Source organism: Hyaena hyaena, unplaced genomic scaffold, assembly GCF_003009895.1.
Source record: "Hyaena hyaena isolate Hyena2069 unplaced genomic scaffold, ASM300989v1 scaffold_19, whole genome shotgun sequence".
Taxonomy (NCBI): Eukaryota; Metazoa; Chordata; class Mammalia; order Carnivora; family Hyaenidae; genus Hyaena; species Hyaena hyaena.
Window position 1 is genome coordinate 5,196,718 of NW_024080651.1, and position 20,460 is coordinate 5,217,177.

The 20,460-nt window shown below is 40.9% G+C and overlaps 1 protein-coding gene and 1 long non-coding RNA gene across 6 annotated transcripts in view; one reads left to right on the forward strand and one right to left on the reverse strand.

Annotated features, from left to right (window-relative positions):
* The window catches only part of MORC2 (MORC family CW-type zinc finger 2), a 43,810-nt gene extending 37,173 nt beyond the window's left edge, over positions 1 to 6,637 (reverse strand). For 4 of the 5 annotated variants that reach the window (XM_039225667.1, XM_039225655.1, XM_039225651.1 and 1 more), the window contains exon 1: positions 5,400 to 6,637. In XM_039225667.1, coding sequence (XP_039081598.1) covers positions 5,400 to 5,467 — 68 coding nt within the window. In that variant the 5' untranslated portion in view covers positions 5,468 to 6,637. The remainder of the gene's footprint in view (positions 1 to 5,399) is intronic. The other variant, XM_039225662.1, reaches the window with a different exon arrangement.
* Positions 6,638 to 6,810: 173 nt separating this feature from the next.
* LOC120227105 lies at positions 6,811 to 16,673 on the forward strand. The gene is made up of 2 exons (XR_005527181.1): positions 6,811 to 9,341; positions 10,724 to 16,673. It is a non-coding gene; the product is annotated as an uncharacterized LOC120227105 (long non-coding RNA).
* The last annotated feature ends 3,787 nt before the right edge of the window (positions 16,674 to 20,460 follow it).

Here is a 20,460-nt window from a genome sequence, read left to right on the forward strand (position 1 = left end):
AAAAAAAAAAAATTTAAAAAAAAAAAAAAAAAAAAAAGAAATGTGCCTTGTATATTTAGAATTGAGAAAATATTCCAAATGGCTTTTGTTGTTCCACACAGTATCAATGCTGTTCCACACATAAATATTTCAGATAACCTAACAGATATCTTTAACATGTAGCTAAAGATGCAACTACATGGATGGAACTAGAGGGTATTATGCTAAAAGAAATTAGTCAAAGAAAGATAAATATCATATGACTTCACTTATATGTGGCCTTTAAGATACAAAACAAATGAACATAAGGAAAGGGAAGCAAAAATAATACAAAAAACAGGGAAGGGGAGAAAACATAAGAGACTCTTAAATATGGAGAACAACAGAGGACTGGGTTGCTAGAGGGGTGGTAGGATGGCGGACAGGCTGAATAGGTAAGAATGGGTAAGAAGCATTAAGGAATCTACTCCTGAAATCATTGTTGCACTATATGCTAACCTGGATGTAAATTTTTAAAATAAAAATTTTAAAACACCAAAAAAATAATAGGAAGTAAACAAACAAACAAAGTAGCTAAGGGAGGAACACCTGGGTGGCTCAGTCAGTTAAGTGTCAGACTCTTGAGCTCAGGTCATGATCTCATGGTTCATGGGATTGTGAGCCCTACGGTGAGCTCTATGCTGACAGCACAGAGCCTGCTCGTGATCCTTTTTCTCCTTCTCTCTCTCTGATCCTCCCTCCACTAGCTTGCACGCATGCACACACGCGTGAGCGCACACACACACACACATTTTCTCTGAAAATAAATTATTTAAAAAAAAAATAAAGTGGGAGGGGCACCTGGGTGGCTCAGTCGGTTAAGCATCCAACTTCGGCTCAGGTCATGATCTCACGGTTCGCGGGTGCGAGCCCTGCATCGGGGCTCTGTACTGACAGCTAGCTCAGAGCCTGGAGCCTGCTTCAGATTCTGTATCTCCCTCTCTCTCTGACCCTCCCCTGTTCACGCAGTCTGTCTCTCTCAGAAATAAATAAAAAAATTAAAAAAATAATTAAAGTGGGAGCGCCTGGGTGGCTTAGTCGGTTAAGCATCTGACTTCAGCTCAGGTTATGATCTCGTGGTCCATGAGTTTGAGCCACACATCGAGCTCTGTGCTGACAGCTCAGAGCCTGGAGCCTGCTTTGGATTCTGTTATCTCCCTCTCTCTCTGCACCTCCTCCACTCGTACACACAAGTGCACTCTCCCTCAAAAATAAACATTAAAAAAATAACAATAAAGTGTAGCTAATGGATCACTATTGTGATGTGTACTGACACATCACAAAAGGGACCTTTTGTGACAATGGCTGGGAAAGTCAGAGACAACACTCACCTTTTCTCCAGACCTTCAACTGATTAATGGGCCCTACAAACAATTTCTAAAATCAGAGCTCTAAATATTTCTTAAAATCTTAAGAATCAAAAACATACTGACTGCATAAGTTCTCTCCTTTTTTCAAATAATATTCAAAGACGCACACTCATTGCTTGCTAGTATTTGAAACAGATATCTGAACAAATATCACAGAAAATTACTTTCACAGATGTAAAGATTCTTCACATGTTATCAAAGGTCAACCATCTGGAAAAAGACAAGGATTCTTAACAAACTCTCACTTCCAATTGATCTTGGCTTTAATACCATTTGTGCCATGATCAAAATAGTTCTGCAGCTCAGCATTTCCAGTGAGAAATTCATGGATAAATATATTCATTACATAAGGAAAATGGTGTCCCTATTTATATTCAGCCTGAATTTAAACCAATAGATTATCCACAATTCCTTCATGCAGTGATAGCTTCTGCTGTGTTCTTGGAGATGTTGACAACAGTTAATTGCCTTAACTGCTAGAAAATAGAGCTGAGAAACTAGAGCAACCATTTTACGTTCAAATGGCTTTACTATATTTAGAATGTGAACCCACATTTCAACAGGACTGTAAGTCCCAAAAACTATGAAGTCTCTAGAAGTGACAAGTTCCTCTATATTCACTACATATATAAATAAAACAAACCAAAGTATCACATGACCAAGATAATTTATTAAATGCGCCAAAAGGAACAGACATGGAAAGCAGGTATCTTATACTTAAGCATCCTGCTCTATCAGACCACTTAGCAGTACTGCAAATAGTGACATAAGCTACACATCTTATCATCAAGGAACATCACTACCACCACTGTATCTGGAATCCAGCACCTAGATTGCCATGAACTTTTTACTAGCAGTCACAAAACCCACCATTAAATAGCAGTAACAGCATAAAACTCCTTTTATTTAAAAACTCTTTTATCAGGGCGCCTGGGTGGCTCAGTCAGTTAAGCATCCGACTTCGGCTCAGGTTATGATCTCATGGTTCATGGGTGCAAGCCCTGTGTCAGGCTCTGTGCTGACAGCTAGCTAGGAGTCTGGAGGCTGTTTCAGATTCTGAATCTCCCTCTCTCTCTGACCGTCCCCTGCGTGCTCTCTCTCTCTCTCTCTCAGAAATAAAACATTAAAAAAATAAATTTAAAACATAAAAACTTTTACTGTTCCATATTTGAAACACCCAGTATTAAAAGAAAGTAACCGAGGACTTCCATGTTATGAGAATTTCCCAGCCTGCTTTAAACCTTAACCAATAACCATCAACACTTACCACAGACATGACACAAAAAAAAATTCAAGACAGATGTTTACTGTCTCCAGTAGACGCTCCTAAGAATGTATCTGCCTAATGAATACCACCAAACAGCAACTTGCTACCACACTGACCAACTTGTGGTTTATATAAATCATACACTGAATAAACAATAATCACCATCTATTCAATGTTCACTGTATACCACGTATGAGCTAATTACTTTACAAACATTATTTTACATTCTCCTCATAAACACTGTCAGAATAGCTCCATTTTATAGATGAAGAAATGGACGCTCAGGAAAATCAATCTGCCCAAAAACTCAACCAGGAAGCCATTAAATCCAAGATTGGTTGGCTCCCGAGCCTGTGCGTGCTCTCTCCATTGCACCACACTGATTTCTGTCTTTCTAGTCTGCCTGGGTTCTAACTGCAAGTCCATGTTACATGGTAGGTAAGCAAAGGGCCATACCTTTCATAATTCACAATATGGCAATATTGTAGACGTCAGACACCCTATCGTGGTTTTGTTTCAAAGATTCTAACAGAACAAAGGAGAAGATAATCTAAGAAAAATCTTCCCATTTCTGAAGGTGACATTGCATCACTTAACAGAGAAGATCCACCCACCATCATTTGGAGTAACAAGTCATGGTTTCTGGAAATTTAAAAATTGTTTCCTCTAGAAATGAATTTCCAGTCACATTATCATGATAAATAAATCTTCAAATTGGTTATAAACCAACTTGTCTTGGTATTCCAGGGTTCATATTTTCTTCTGGCAGGATCAGTTACATCCTAAAGTACACAACTTCAAAGGTGTGACCCAGATTAGAAAATCTGGAGCTTCCAAAATGACATTTCTAACCCTCAAATGTTCATGCAAGCAAGTGGTTCCAACTCAATATGGGTAGTCAAATTCACAGAAAATTCCCCAATTTCGTTCTAAACAAGTGACTTAACTAGAGTTTTATTCTTTACCTTAGTTCTGCTCACCTATCATTAAGTTATAAAATGGGAAAATAAGAATATTCCAGAACCTCAAATTAAAGTTTCTGAGATAAACTAGAATTGAATACACTTTCAAATAGGAAGTAAACTCTTTGCTTTCTAAGAAAACAAGCCTTTAAAAGTATACCTGACTAGAGTTGGTACTGCCTAATGGTTAAAAACACTAACCATTATGGCCAGATAAAACTTATTGGCTTAAATCTTGATGTCTTAAACTTGCCACTTAGCAGATGTATAACTTTTGGCATGTTACTCAATCTAAGCCTCAGTTTCCTCAAATGCAAAATAAGAATAATCCTTACTCCAGCAAGATTACTGTAAGAATTATTTTACACGTTTAAAAGTGACTGGCAAGAAGCAATTAACTATTGTTACTATTATTTTATTATCAAAAAATGTCTTTGGGGAAGCTCTTCCAAGATTATCATATAGTCTCTCATTCCAAATTTGGTCCCTCATTTCATAATTTAGAACTGAAGTAACTAATTATTAAATACAATCACCGGTGAACATCTAAGTTGCCTTCAAATGCTTGTCCTTAAATACAGCAGTTCAAATATAAAAAAGGATACTGAGAGTTTTGTCCAAGACTATGTTATCGATTAGCTAAGTAACCTTCATCACCAAACTTATCTAAGTGGATTTCAGATTCATCATCCATAGTATGAGACATCAGCTTTCAGGCCCTACAGTACCTACTCTAAAACTAGTTCTAGTTCACTAATAAGCTTCCTAAACAAAAAATAAAACCAGACTGTCACCGTTTGGCAATTTACTTCACTTCTCAAAATTTTTATTTCCTTCATAGGAAAAAGAGCAAAAATTTCAGATGTCATCAAAAATAACATGTCCTTTCCCATACAAAGCTAAAAATTATTTTACTATTACTAGATGATTAAAGTCTATACTCTCAACCATCAAGATGGGTCTTCAGATCTCTGAGCCATTCATTAGCTGCTCATAACCTCTCCAGATACTAAAATGGTAGAATACTTACCTTCATCTCAAAAGTGATGAACTAATGTATTGGAACACTAAGTAGTTATGACCCCACTGAATTACTTCCAAGAGTGGCATGAGAATTAACCCTGAAACGTTCCAGATCAACATGGAATAATGATAATCTCTTTCTGAACTCAAGAAACATAAACACCATATACGTTCTGTGACTGGCACACATTTTGGGGAAAGACTAAATTGCCGGTTTAAAGAAGTTATTTCCTGCTTAGCAGGTAAAAATTACACTGAATTAGGGACGAATTTCCCAGAAAGATAAGGCCAACTGTTTGCTGAAAATAAAAATAATTTCTTCTCACAAGCTGTCATTTAAAGATCTTCATTCCTTTCTTTTTCTCATCAGAAAAAAAACACTTGTTATAAACCAACTGTTTTGGCTGTTGTCACTAAAAAGAAAGTTGATATGAGAATAGTCCAACTTCCGAGGATCCAAAGAACTGCACTTGTTGGATTCCTATCAAGCACTTGAATGAAACACCTCAATATATTGACTTCAAATAACTAAAATTTGCATTTGATCAAATAAATTTTGATCCAACAAATGAAGATGGTATTCTTCTGGATTAGCAACAAATTATTTCACTGCTCTCGGTTCTTCAATACAGAGCTCAAGACTCATCCAGTGATACATCCCAAAAAGTTTTTAAAAAGCAGAATTTTCTGGGAAAATGATTTTCGTATTATCAAGGAATGAGTTATCAGTGACTTCAATGGCACCTAAAGGATACTTACGAATTTGTATGCAGATATTCAAAGGTTAGCTGAGCTCGATTCAGACTGCTATAATTTGTGAAAGCCATGAGTGCGGTGAGGTCTCCAGTCCTGCACCCACTAACCAGGAAATATAACTTTATAATGGACTAGATTTTCCAGGATTCCTTCCAGTAAAGGTTTAGTAAGTCTGTGCCCCTTACTGTTAAACAAGGTTAACTGGCATCTACCCAAAATATATTGAAAGAGACGTCTAAAACTACAATTGATTTCTCTAAGTTTTTTTTATCTTCTTAATGACTACGATGTAATATTCTAGAAAGAATTATGTCATAGATTTGTAGTCTTAAACTTCAGCTTAGGTTGTGACAGTTCAAGGAGTCGAATGTGGATGGTCTTGGAGGAGACAGTATTGGACTTGAGAGATTTTATTACTGTGCCATCTTCCCGTTCTTCGAGCCTTTTTTTTTTGTTCCTCTAAATTACTGACCAGGATATGTGCCACTCTGGAAAAATATCAACTTCTGTCAGAAAACTGGACAGCCACCCATGTCTTCACCAAATATCCTGAGATTCTTAATCAGGCCCCAGGATGGCAGCCACGAAGTCGACGGAGTGCATATGGCGTTAGTTCCGGCTTCACCACCTCCCAACTGAAAGGTCTCCTAATCGCTGACGGCGATTTCCGTTTCCAAAGCCCAGACCAGACCCAGCTTGTGGTCCCGTCGCAATCTCCTCAGGGTACTGTGTCAAATTACCTCACACTGACCCAAAAAAAGCGCCTCAGAATTGACCCGCCCAAATCACCTTAGGCGGGCAGCGCCCCTCCCCCACTTCCCTCAGACAGAGGCCCTTCCAGGGCCTCAGTCCCGAGGCCGCCGCCACCTCCTCCTCAGAGAGGAGTTAGTCCCAGCTTTCAAGGCCCAGATCGAGGGCAGTGCGGCGAGCGCACCACCCGACCCAGTGTTGCCCGGTGCTCAAAGCTGCCTTTGTCCCTCCCCACGGAATTGGAACCCAACAACCGCAGCGCGCTCTTGGAACCATGTGCTGCCTCCGCCTCCGCCGCTGCCGCCGCCGCCGCGAGACCAGCCGCCCACGCGCCGCGCTGGATGTGATGACGACAGGACTCAGCACCAGAGAATTCGGCGTTTAGAGCTGTTGTGCCGCCGTACCCGCAGCTGCCACAGCACCTCAGCCACTGCTTTGTCTCCGCTAGAGCACACAACCCGGTCCGCCTCGCGCACTCCCCGACGCCCCAAGCCCCCGAGGCCTCCGCGGCGTATTAGGCCAATCACAGAGCCACAGCTCCTCCCGCCCCCGCCCTGATGCGACGCCTCTTGATTGGTGGGTAGCGTATCTCCACGTGACCGGATCTTGTTAGCCGGACCCGCCCCTGTCACGTGAGGGCGCGCGCCTCTCTTCCTGCTTTCATGACCCTCTCCGCCATTTAAAGAAACAGTACCGGGGGCGGGCCGAGCGACGCAGCCGGGACGGTAGCTGCGGCGCGGACCGGAGGAGCCATCTTGTCTCGTCGCCGGGGAGTCAGGCCCCTAACTCGAAGACGCCCTGGCGCGCCCTCCCCCCCTCCCCGGTCTGGTAGGGCGAAGGAGCGGGCGCGCGGTCGATCGAGCGATCGGTTGGCGGCTCTTTCTCCTGCTCTGGCATCCGGCTCTTGGGGCGCAGGCCCGGCCGCCGCGGCGCGCGCCCGGTGGCCGTTGGCGCTCGCGCCGCGTCTTTCTTCTCGTACGCAGAACTCGGGCGGCGGCCTATGCGTTTGCGATTCGACGAGGAGTCGTCCGGGTGGTTGGCGGTGGCGGGCAGCTGCTCCGCCCCGCTCCCGGGGAGGCGGCGGCGGCGGGATTTGGCGCGGCCGGGGAGGCGGGGGTGGCCGGGGCCGGCGTGGAGGCCTGGCGCCACCCTTCGGGGCCTGCAAGGACCCAGTTGGGGGGCCAAGAGGGGGCTGGGGGATGGTTGGTGGTGGGCTTTCTACTTTGTCTTTTCCTTCTCATGCCCCCTTAGTGAGGGGCGGGAGCTTTGGCGGCAGCTCCGGGGTGGGGAGACAAGCCCCGGAGTCGGAAGAGCTGGGTTTGCTTCCGGGCCTAGCCACCAGCTGGCCGAGTGACCTTAGGCAAATCACTCTGTAATTTGTCAGCGCCTCAGTTTCCTCCTCTGCTTATCAATGTTTGTGGGGTTGAAAGCGCTTTATAAGCTATAAAGCGTCGGTGTACGTAAGGGATGATTATTGTTTGTAATGGGGTTTTTTTGAGTTGAAAGAAAAGTTAGCAATTGCCCAGTTCTTGGATTTTGAACCTGGGAACCTTGGCTTGGAGTTGGAAGCCCCAAAGTTCCCCCGAAATTGTATGCAGAAAGAGTGGGAGTTGTGCATTTGGGGGAATGAGGATCCATCGTCAGCAAGTTTTCAAAAGGGGGCTGTGACTCAAGAGAGTTAAGATCTACAATTCATTTATGCCACAGGGAGGAAACTGAGGCCTAGATATCATTTGGGACCCTTCACAACCGAATTGAAGCCCCTGTTTGAATCCCTGGGATATGTGAGCTGTTTCTATGCATAATGAATATTTGGGATAACACTCCACTGCTTGGCTTCTATTCTGAGTCCTTTCATTTTACCATGGGGTGCCTGAAGGGTGGCTGATGTGTATGGTATCGTTTAATGGCACCCAATATAAAGCAGCTAAAACTAGAAATGGATGTGTTCCCTAGTATCAAGAAGACTATTTAATCTTTGGCCCAACAATTCTTGGTTTTCTGCTGCTTATACTGGTGCCTAACTACCTTTCTCTTTCATTGACCATTTTCCACGACCATGGTTGTCATCCATTACTTGCTTTTATTTTATATCCTTAGTCTCTGCGGTTGGTGGTGAGCAGGCTTATTTTTAAATGGTGCTGCGGAGTCCGACTAAGTAATGGTGCAGGTGGAATTTTAGCAAGCTGGCTCACTGGAACAGACTAAACCAGTCATGGAATTCCTGAAGATATTTGGGGGTTTATCTTTATTAGTTGAAGGTTAACGTTCTCCGAAGTTTTGTTACGACTTCTGCTGAACTTCAAAATCAGTAGATTTGGAAGTGCTTCAGTGCTTACCTTTTTCCTGGCCTGCTTTGTATTCTATTTGCTTGCAAGTGTGTTACTAAGGTGGCCTAGATGCCAGTTATTGGTTCTTTGTTAATTGTCAGCTGCTTTATCAAATTACAGGCCATTATCCAGCAAACACTATAGAAATGTTTGAACAGTTGTATTTCAAACATTTTCTTTTTGTGGAGTGGTGCTTACCAGTGGTACAGCTCTAAGCAAGTGAACATAAATACATATAAGTGTATTTTGTCTGGTTAGGTGTTCACCTGTTTTGTTATTTCAATGTTATATACAAATGTCTGAGAAAACCAATTGACTCTTCCTTTTACGTAAAGGGCAGAGACAAATGATCTCACTTCCAGAGAAATGACTGTTGTAGAGAAAAACGTGTTGGTCTTTCAGCTCCTTTGTTATTATCTGGATGTACCTCAAAAGAATCTTAAGACTGTGGTGATCTTATAAGATGGTTTCCTCAGGAGAAAGGAGGAAAAAAACAACTGGAACTCAAAAGCTTGAAATTCTGTGACAAAACACAAGATGTCCAGGATAGGAGGCCGAAAAGGTTTCACTACAGTGTTCTGCACTAGCTGCAGCAGATGCTTTTCTGTGTAGCCACGGCATAGACTCCAGATTTCCAGATTTTTAAGAACTGCACCTGGGACCTGAAGAACTCGTCAGGATGTGACAGGGACTCTGGAGCTGAACATATTTGTTTTTGAGTTTGGAGGCTGTTGACCTTGCTTTGAGAAGAGACAACAACAGAGCAAGCACTGCCACCAGCGCTATTACTGGGAATTTGAAAACCTGAGTTTCTGCCAGAGCTTCAGTGCAAGTTCTAGTGATGCTCCATCCAAAGTGAACTACGGTACTTGCCATTTTCCAAACTCTCTTATTCTTACATCTCTGCACTTCCGTTCATGCTCTCTTATCTACCCTAAAATGTTCTCCTCTGGTTCTTCACCTGTCAAAACACTGCCATCTCCTCAATATTCAAGTCAGATGTTCTCTTTTTCATGAGTCTCCCTATCTTTTTTATTTTTTTTTTAGTATTATATCATGTTGTTGTTTACTATTTAGGTATCTATGTGGAGCATACCTTGTAGTTATTTGCAAGCATTTTCTCTCTTTCCAGATAGCAAGCCCCTTGAAAGCAAAGGCTTTGTCTTAAGAGTCTTTGCTGCACATACTACTATAGGTAGTGAAGCATTTCATAGAAAGGAGTAATTTAGGGGCGCCCGGGTGGCGTAGTTGGTTAAGCGTCCGACTTTCGCTCGGGTCATGATCTCGCGGTTCGTGGGTTCGAGCCCCGCGTCGAGCTCTGTGCTGACTGCCAGCTCAGAGCCTGGAGCCTGTTTCAGTCTGTGACTCCCTCTCTCTCTGACCCTCCCCTGCTCACGCTGTCTCTCTCTCTCTCTCCTAGAAATAAATAAAACATTTAAAAAAAAAAAAAAAAAAGAAAGGAGTAATTTAGAGAGTAGGCTATCTCGGAATAAACACTCAGTAAGCATTTGCTTAATTGCTGTGTGGTAAACTAAGTACACTTGATTAGGATAAAGATCACTGGTATGGGCCATGTTTCTTTCTGTGTCATTTTTTTTTTTTTTTTTAATTCTGAATTTAAAAAGATTTAGGGAGCCCTCAAACATGGAAGAAAAACTGATACGTTGCATAGGGATGCAAGGAACAGGGCCTTATTTCCTAGGTACCTATTCCCTCCCACTCAAGATGGAATCTTGTTAAAATGAAAGTTAAAGACAGCTTTTAAGAGTGCAAGGTCCTAGGATAATTTGAGCAAGGCATTGGAAAAGGAAGGACAAAATCTAGGTTGGTATTCTATACAAATTTAAATTCAGTTCTTCTTGTGCCACTTCTCCATGGAGCCACTTCTTTCCCCGCCTGCCAACCACTGCCCAACAACCTGAATACAATCACATTATTCCCCCAAAATATGAGACTTAAGGCAGTTCCTTGTTTGCTGCTTTCCTGAGACAGTTTGTTCTCAAGAGTCACAAACCATTCGCTGCCAGAGAACTGTTTTTGTTCTCCTCATCACTAGTTGTTAATCAGAAGGGCTTTATTATTATTTCTCATTTCCCCATTAATTAGCTTCTTAGTTAGGCTTAATATGAATTAGTACCCATCCGGCAGCTGATAATCCTGACAGCAGACCCACTCTAGTGTTAGGAATCCTGTGTTTATAATTCTGTGCCTTTGTTACCTTACTTGTTTTGTTCCTGTCCCTTCTAGTCCTGTGCCTCCTGATTGCTGAGTGTTCACCTGGACCTTCTGACCACCTCCCTTGTACTGTTCCATCAGCCTACAGATCTGGTACCTGGATTTTTGCCCATGGTGATTCCTTCACCTTACTGCTGAAGAAGACACCATTCCAGTGGACCACTGTGATCCAAGAGGCATTCAGCCATCATGATGTGGCCTTCACCTCCACTCCTCTCCTGTTCTATCCAGATTCAGCACCGCCCTTTATAGTGAAGTCAAACTATTCAAGCCAAATAGCTGAAGCTATTTTATCACAGCAAAGGCCCAGTTCGTTCCATGAGTGTGCATTTCATTTCGTCAGTTAAAGCCTCAGACACACATAATAAATTTGGACCAGGGGATTTTTAGTTATCAACACTGAAGAATGGCAGCATCTTTCAAGAACGGCGTTGGATCATACCCTACAACTTCAAATGATTGCAATTCATGAAGTGTCTAGTGCCCTATCCAGGTCACTGGACCCTTTCTTTTTCTATTTCAAGTCTGTAGTAGCCTACTGAATAGAAAGCAGATATTCTGACCAGCAGATACTGGGATTAAAACAAAGGCACAGTGAACTCACAGCATTTTTGGGATTACTCAGGAACCAGAACTTTTCACACAAATGTAAGAAATTCTACCAAGGAATCCCTTTATCTAACAGCATCTCACAAAGCTCCAATCAGATTCCAGAAAAGACCTCTTGATACATCCAGGTAGAACCTATAATGGTAATCCCTTAATGTTTATATAGCACTTTATAGTTTCAAAGCACTTTTACATGCATAAATCTCAATTATCAAAATAACACAGTAAATTATAATTTCTTTATGCAAATGAGAAAATTGAAGTTTAAAAGATTGTCCAGGGTGACACAGCTACAAAGTGGTAGAGGTCAGGCCTTCTGACTCCCAGTCCAGTTCTCTCCATGGAATTAACTTAGCCTCTACTTTACCTGCAGTGTTAAAATGACTGGAGTTTGGTAACCCAAAAAAAGTTTCCAACTTCCTGATCTGGTGCCCTCAGTCAATCAGGATGTCATAAGAGTAATCTTATGATGGTTCCATATAGGTCAGAATTCCATGGTACTACCCTTAAGGTTTAAGAGCAGACTGTCTCCATAGTGGTAGGTTTATCCAGTCAACATGGCACATGGTCATCTGACAGACTACATAACGTGAAATAGAAAGATACTTCTAGATCCATTGTTCATATAGTCTTCCCAAATTTCCAAATGGCCTAATTGGAAATCCTTTTTAATGTTTTGTTCTTTTTAAAATTAAAAAAAAAAAAGTCTTATTAATACTTTTGAAAACTGAAATCTTATTTATGGTCCTCTGTTCCTCAAAATTTACTTAAAATGAATCCTCTGTTTTTTAGAGCAGTGCTGTTCACATATGTGTGCGTGTATGCATGTATATGGTGCACACATACAACATCTATATGTAGAGCTTCTGTAGTCCTGTAAGGTGGTAAAATAGGTGTCCCGTTCCCCAACTGAGTGTAGCATATTAAAGGATCTCAGAAGGCTTGCAACAAAGCCTCATTGAGCTGTTTAGCCCAGTGTGTACTAAGTTTAATCAAGGACAGACTAATTTTTGGAGCATTCCTTTTAATGTATTTAGAGAAACTGCTTTGGAGCAGTATAGCCAGTGCTTCCTGATTGCCCTAAAGACTTAGGAGTAACGGAATCTTTGAAACCACCACCCCCTTTTTTTGTCAGTAACTGCTTGAATTTGTATGTCTTTATCATCGGGGAGTCCTACATCTTGACCATTACTTCTTATTTTCTGTGAAAGGAACTGCTAGAAAATTTGTGGAGATATAGGAAGGGAATGGGGAAGTTTATTTTGCCCCCCAAATTGGTTGAATTCCGTGACACTTAACAATATACTTCTCTGTCCGTAAAATTGTGCTATAAACCTAGTTCAAGGGCATTGTATCTCAGGTGGGTGAGAAGATTGGGAAGGGAAGGGAAGAGGAAAAGGATGGAGGGAGAAAAGGGGGAGGAGAATAATATTTTCTTGGAATTTGAGTTGTGGCTCATTGAGATCTTCACAGTGATTGAAGAGAAGTCATCTAGCCATAGACTTGGGATAATATTTGCAAAGAAATGAAAGCATTTTGCAGCTGTATGCTGACTGCAAAAATCCCAGTGCTATTGTTGCTTAAAACCAATAGCTTTGTTCACTGATAGTCACAAACACAATTTGAAGCAATCAGAATTTATAGCAGAGTTGAATGTTAACTTCATCATTCTGTAATGTGGCCCATCTTAGGGAAAGAATGAATAGGAAAACACCTTGGCTTACCACAGGCTTTGCTCACAGTTTCTGGTTTCTGTGACCTATTTTTTGTATTTCAGCATTTTGTGAACAACTTACTCTTAGATCATTGGTTTTCCAAAGGCTTTGTGACCATGAAGCCCTTTCAATGAAAACTGTGTGGAACCCCAGAATAAAAGAGAAGCTGCTGTAGATGAAGCAGGAGTGGGGGGCCTGAAACGTGCCACAAGCATCTTCCTTTACCACCATGGTGACCCCTAAGGAGACTTCTTTACAACACCTAGAATTCTTCAGAACACAGTTTGGAAACCACTGCCCTAGACAACATGTGCAACCTGAATGGCATTCTGATCCATACCTCTACCCAACCCAGTCCATGTTCAGTTGATAACTGCATGTTCTTAGAAATACTTACTGTGGGCAAAGTCAGAAAAGTGCAAGAAGATGGGCATATCTTTGCTACCCCAGGGTAGTCAAGTAAGCTGAAAGTGGTATCAAATGGACATAGATTAACAGCCCTGTACCCAAGATGGATTTCAAAAGAGTGGTTCCTGGCATTCAGTATAGTCAGAACAATCCATACGTACTCTACACTGATATTCCCCTTACCCAACTTCTATCACAAACACCAGATGCTCTAGTGGTACTTGAAGTACATAACTTTGACGTCTTGATCTCCTTGGATACCTGAATTGCCAGGTATTGAAGCTGGCACTAAAGTTGATGATGCCTCATTGAGGCCACATTAGACCAACTTGTACATCGGACCTCCCATCATCAGCCATGGTACTCTACTTCGTGTGCAAGGGATAACCATTAACGATGAAAGCAGAACTGAAATTCTGGCAACATTACCTAAAAAGGTACCTGGTTATTCATATTATTCTCAAAACTGCAAGTCACTATGACTCAACCAGTGGCAGTTATGCTGCTCCTTGGTTTTTATTCAGTTTAACTGCTGTTTCCAGGATAAATGAGCTAATAAACTTAAACAAAATTTCTTCCATCACTGGCATACCTGCTACAAAACTATGAATTCTCTGCTCTAACTACATGTAACATCTGATCCACAAGAGACAATTTTTGAACATCCTCTCATGTATGTGATTTTAAATGTGACCCTTTGGAAATTTTTCTTCTAACCAATGAGAGATGTTCTTTTATGATGGACCTTTTGATGTTGGTAGGTACCATCAGCTACAGGTGTTAGGGATATTTGGAGGTAGGCCTTTTGACTAGGCCATAGTAGCTTGCTTGCTGGGCATCTCAAGTTGCATATCTACCTTTTTGGTGAAAATGTAGACTTGAAAAAAAAATCTACAAAGCCTGCAGCTAAGAATTTTATCAGTAGACTCAAGAGCTTCCTGCAGCTTCTAATGTCACAAGACCACAGTGTCTTGTCCTTGTGGATATTTAAATGGAATTTCATCTGTCTCAATACTGTTATTTTACACTGATTCAGAGTGGCTGACTTCATTCATTGCTATGAGATAACTCTCAGGCATTAAGACACTTGACCTGTTTCTGCAGGATGGATTCAATTTATGAACTCCCACACCAGATCATGTCAAACAAGTAGACTTCGACTTTTGTCATGAGAAAAGTCTTATTCTCTTACTTCACAGTCTACTTAAGGGGCAGCTGTCCTCAACTACTTTAATGAATGCACTGGCTAAATGTTGGGAATTATTTCTTTATATCTTTGTCTCTTATTCTCTAACCCTGATTACATGACTCTGTCTACAAATCATCAAATAAGGCCTGCACATCCTCACCTAATAGAAATCTAATGATTAGCTGCTTGTATATACAACTGTTGTTTATTATTAAGAAGTTCTCTACAAACTCCATTTTTCTACTGCCTTCAAAACGTCAGCTCAATTTTCTCTTTCTCCTGTACTTTACAGAAAAAGACATTGATATACACTGCCAGTCATTCCCTTTAATTCTGTCAAACGCAGGCAAAATGAGGGGCTTAAGGTGAGGATGATCATCTGTTCAAAAGTCTAACATACTCTGTGTATAAGAATCAGTAGTTGAAAATGCAGAAAGCCTAAAGCTCAAACTTAGGATCTTACCTACTGTCTCCCTGCCTCAGATCTCAATATAAATCTCTTAGCAGCACCACTCAACCAATCTAAGGCCTTGTTTAAAAGCTGATTCTCAGAGATGGACTAAGTTTCAGAAGATGGAGGCTTGATTACCAAAGAGAGTAGGGCCAACCTTGATGAACCTGGCTCTCCCAGCCTTGTCATTCCCAGATGTAGCATAGACTCCTCAACAGAACCTCAAGTCTGAATTGAGAATATAGCCTTCTATTGAGCTGAAAGTTATTGGGCAGATAAACAGGAAAATTAAAGCTGCTATACCTGACTGGCCCTTTAAGATCAGAAAATGGTATCCAAAGTCAACCATATGGAATAACCCTGGAAGACTCAGGGTAAAAGCTAATTTACAGAGCTTCTATTAATCTGCCCATTCTTCTAGATCACATCCTGGCTATTGGTGTGGCTAACCTGCTGAAGATATCCTATTTACCTGTTTACCTGACTCAGGCTCATCTGCCTTTTTGACACGTTGCAATCAGACTGGCCGTGCTTGAGAAGACTGCAACTGGTATCAGCCTATCTTACACCCAGTTCCACCAGGGGATTTTGAACAGAAGCAACCTGCACCTCACCTTCTTCCCACCCCCAGGACTTACTGTTAACAACTGGAAGGACCATGCTATATACTCCTTAACCAGCAGCCTTTTTTTTTTTTTTTAAGTTCAGAGTAAGCCTCTATGCCTATATACATGTGATCATTTTCAGCACCTGAGACCCCTTCTACCAGATTTTAAGGAGTACAGCAGATTACAAGCACTGTCCATTTCTCTCTTCTGCAATAATACAGAGTTGACAGAAATGTACCATTTCAACTTAGCAAAAGACTAAAGAAACACAAGAAGAGCTTTCCAGTGAACTTAAAATTTACCACTGGCTTCACTAGTCTAACAGAACTATTTGCCAGTGGGAGGCTAATTGTCCTGCTTCATGTCAGCAAGATGGTTGGGCTCTCAGATTCAAGGCCACTGAGTTTACTTATATTGAAACTTTATTGCATCATCCAAAGTATGCTATTGGATATGATTATTCCATTCAAATGGATTACAAGCTTCCTAAGTATAGGACAAGCTTACTCTTCATGATGTTTTTTCAGAATACTTTTATTGTCAAGAAAATAACAATGCCAGCTGTTAGGCTTAAGCCTAACCTTAAGCTTCATGGGTGGATATGTAATTCAGACCTGATCAATCAACATAGTCCTTCTCCTTCACCGTAGTGATTGGTTCTGGAACAGCCAGGTGATTCAAGCTGGTCCAGTGATAACTCAGCCCTAGGAGTTTTACTGAAATGTGAAGGAGAGGCTCAGAAGCTCTCTTTACTGAGATTCCTTGGCTTTGTAGTATGAAAACTTCTAACCAACAGGCCCCACCAAATCAAATGAGCCAGAGAATTAAGCCAGTGCAAAGGAAAGCAGAGCCAAATGATGGAGAGACTTCAGTCCTGATGACAATGTTTGTGCCCCTGGATCCAACCGTGCCTGAAGCTAGTTTATCCCTATGGACTTTTCAGTTATGTGAGCCAATAAATACCCTTTTTTGCTTTAAGTTACTTTGAGTTGGGTTTCTGTTGTTTAAAATTGAGTCAACCCTGACTAAATACTGTCTACCAATATCAAAACTTGACAAATCCAAATATTTATTAAACTAGAGGTCATGGCCACACTGAAATTATTTTCCATGCTGGAAGACAAAGTGAAACAGGAAGTGACAATGTTTAAGTTACTACAGAAGCATAAAAATTACATAACAGAAAAATATAGAGGAAAACCTAAGTGTTATCCATAAAGGATTGGTTAAATAACATATGGTTCAGCCATATAAGGAAATCTACATGTCTGTTAAAATTAATAAAGTACATGTATTGTGTATGGACATGGGAAAATGGCCATGATATATATTAAGTGAAACAACTATTAATAGAAAAATGTATAGTGTGAACTCACTTAAAAATTTGTGTTTATGATGCATAGAAAAGTCTACTAATGGCTTTCTTTGAATAGTATAGATTACATGAGACTTTCAACTTTATACATTTCTGTATTTGAATATTTTACACTACTCACATTACTTTTAAACTTTATTTAAAAAATAAAAGAATTTTAAAAATTAAGTTTAGTGCTTATTGTTTGACTATGGCAAGTTACTTATCACCAAGCCTGTTTTGTCAAAAAATACAAAATACTTATTTTCCTGTTAGTATTTAGATAAATATATTCATCATCCATTACTGAAGCTGACAGTCATTTTTACGTTGTTTGTAGAACTCAGAATTTAGTGATTATTTTTTAATTTGTCAAGCCTATCTCTTTAAATGTCTGAGTGTATTTGGATTATCAGAATATCAGTATCAGTGTTCATCAATGATTCACCAGTTCTCAACTGATCTTAATCTATTAAGGCCTATTGCACTGTTCACACTGGGTAGGTAAAAGGGGAAAAAATCATTTTCTTTGAAATTCTTGATTATTCTTATCTCCCTACAGTCCAGTTCGATAGTGATGTTTTTATTGCAAAGACCAGTACATATACATCTTACCTGAACTTTGAGTAGACTGCTCCAACATATCTTGGCACACTCTCCCCCCCTTCCCCCCCATAGGTGTTGTGACATTTCTTATTTTCTTCCTGCCTTTCTGGCTATTTTCCATTGTAGATACTTTTCTTCTCCCCATCATTTAAATATTAGTGTAATGGTCATCCATTGTTTTTTGCCTCACCTGAATCATTTCTCCTTTCCTTTAGTGATAGCTCCCCATGTTCACTTTTCTTTGGGGATGACTTTGAGTCTTAGGTGACACAACATCAGGAGCTGAGTCATTCTGATGGTAGTGTCCCAAGGAAACTGTATCAGAATTGGTACAAGGACATTCTTCATGGTGCCCTGGTTCCTGTTTTCAAGGCCCAGCTATCCCAAGTTTTACTTTGATTCTATAGACCCCCATATATCCATAAAATATATTCCCTTTTCAGTTGTCAGCCAAAGCAGGTTTCTATTGCTTGCATCCAAATTACTGAATGATAACCAGCATTGATAACCAGAGAATTAAATAAGCTTCAGACCCTGAGGAATATGGAAGATCTGGAATTGAGACTGAATTAAAGGCAGCAAAAACTTGCTCTGTGTACCAGGGTGGGGGAAATGAGCAGTTCATATTGGCAAAGGAGCCAGTAAAGGCACTTCCCCCTTGTCATTTGGAAGCATGAGCCTGGTGATGGCAAAATTTAAATAACCAGGTAGCTGTTGACAATAGGACAAATTGAAATGGATAAGAAAGCTCTTTACTGGCAGTGTCTTCTCACTAATGTATACAGGTGTGTTGGTGATGGTTATATATGCCAGCAGATGCATAAATTGTACATTTCAAAGTGTGGTTTAAGAACTAAAGGAGACTATCGCCCAGAAATCTTAGGTTTGACACTGGGTGTGATATGTGGAAATTATTTTTTAAGTTCTCTCCTAGGAGAAAAGAATCCATTTTCTGCAGTACATTGAATAGGAACATTTATAAAATTATTCATGTTGAAGAATGCATGTCCTGGATAGCCACAGGATGTAACAAAATGGACAGCTACATTCATCAGCCCAGTGCCTCTTTCCTCTTCCTTTGAGAGCAGCACTTCACCTTCCCTTGGGAAAGCTGCACTTCTCCCATACTACTAGAAACTAATTTGTAAAAGGCATTTGAGTTCATGTTACTGATATTTCCTCAGTTTCCCAGATGTCCTGATTTTCTTGAATGTTAAACTTCTCTAATTTGGGGGAACTGCCTTATATCCTTCCAATAAATTACGTTGGAAGTGCAGGATATCCCTGTATAACCATATGCAGAGGACCTTATAGCCAGGGTCAGTTTTTGTTGCTTACAGTCAGAGAGCCTCAACTGAATCAGTGCCCCTCCTGTGTCTTGAGCCTTCTTGCCCTACTCTGAAAAGTCTCCATTTCCGTGGCTTTGGTTTCCAACTGTATGTTGGTAACTTTCAGGTTCCTATTTTCAGCCCAGATACATTTCCTGGGCTCAGATCTGAATGTCCACCTGGCATTTGGATATCCCCTTGCTTGATGAACACACAGATACTTCACACTGACCCCATCATTTTCCCCTCAAAATCTGCTCTTCTAGTGTTCTGTTCTTGATAAATGGCACCACCCTCCACCCTGTTTCTCAAACCAGAACACAGGAATTATTTTTGTCACTTCCTTCTCCTCTGTCACTCCAGACATCCCTGTAAGTCATTAAGCTGTCTTAGTATGTAAATAAATATACCTTAAAACCATCTCTGCTTCTACATCCTTGTCCAAGTATCTATTGCTAGGACTACTGTGATGCCATTCTAGTGTCACTGCCTCTGCTGTTGTCCTACTACAGTCTGTTCTTTGCACAGCACCTGGAGTAATCTTTGATACACAGATCTGATTGAGTCACTCCCCTGCCTAAAACCTTTTAATAGTTCCCCAATTGTTTCAGAATAAAATCTCAACATTTATTCTGGAACTTTATCCATGTGTACAAGGCTTTTTGTTATCTTAAGCCTTATCTTTCACCACTTCAAACAGGAACAGCTCAATGTATATTGGAGTTTCCTATATTTCATATGAAATATACATTAAACACATTCCATGTGTTTTTTAAATATTTTTAAAATTTTTTAAATATTTATTTTTGAGAGAGCATGAGCAGGGAAAGGGCAGAGAGAGAGGGAGACAGAATCTGAAGCAGGCTCTAGGCTCTGAGCTGTCAGCACAGAGCCCAATGCAGGGCTTGAACCCATGTACTGCAAAATCATGTCCTGAGCTGAAGTCGGACGCTTAACTGACTAAGCCTCCCAGGCACCCCTAATATTTATTTGAGAGAGAGAGAGAGCATAAGCAAGGGAGGGGCAGAGAAAGAGAGACAGAATCCGAAGCAGACTTTAGGCTCTGAGCTGTCAGCACAGAGCCTGACATAGGGCTTGAACCCATAAACTGCAAGATTATGACCAGAGCCGAAGTCAGATGCTTAACTGACTGAGCCAAGAAGGCACCCTGGATTCTCTTTTGTAAAGAGAAGATCCCATTAAAAGAATAAAATCAAAATCCATTGGTATTCAGAACTACCCAGTTGAGGGCATCTGGGTGGCTCAACTGGTTAAGCGTCTGACTTCAGCACAGGTCATGATCTCACAGTCTGTGAGTTCAGGCCCCACATCAGGCTCTGTGCTGACTGCTCAGAGCCTGGATCCTGCTTCGGATTCTGTGTCTCCCTTTCTCTCTGCCCTTACCCTGCTCAGGCTCTGTCTCTTTCTCTTTCTTAAAAATAAATAAACATTGAAATTAAAAAAAAAAAAAACCCTACCCA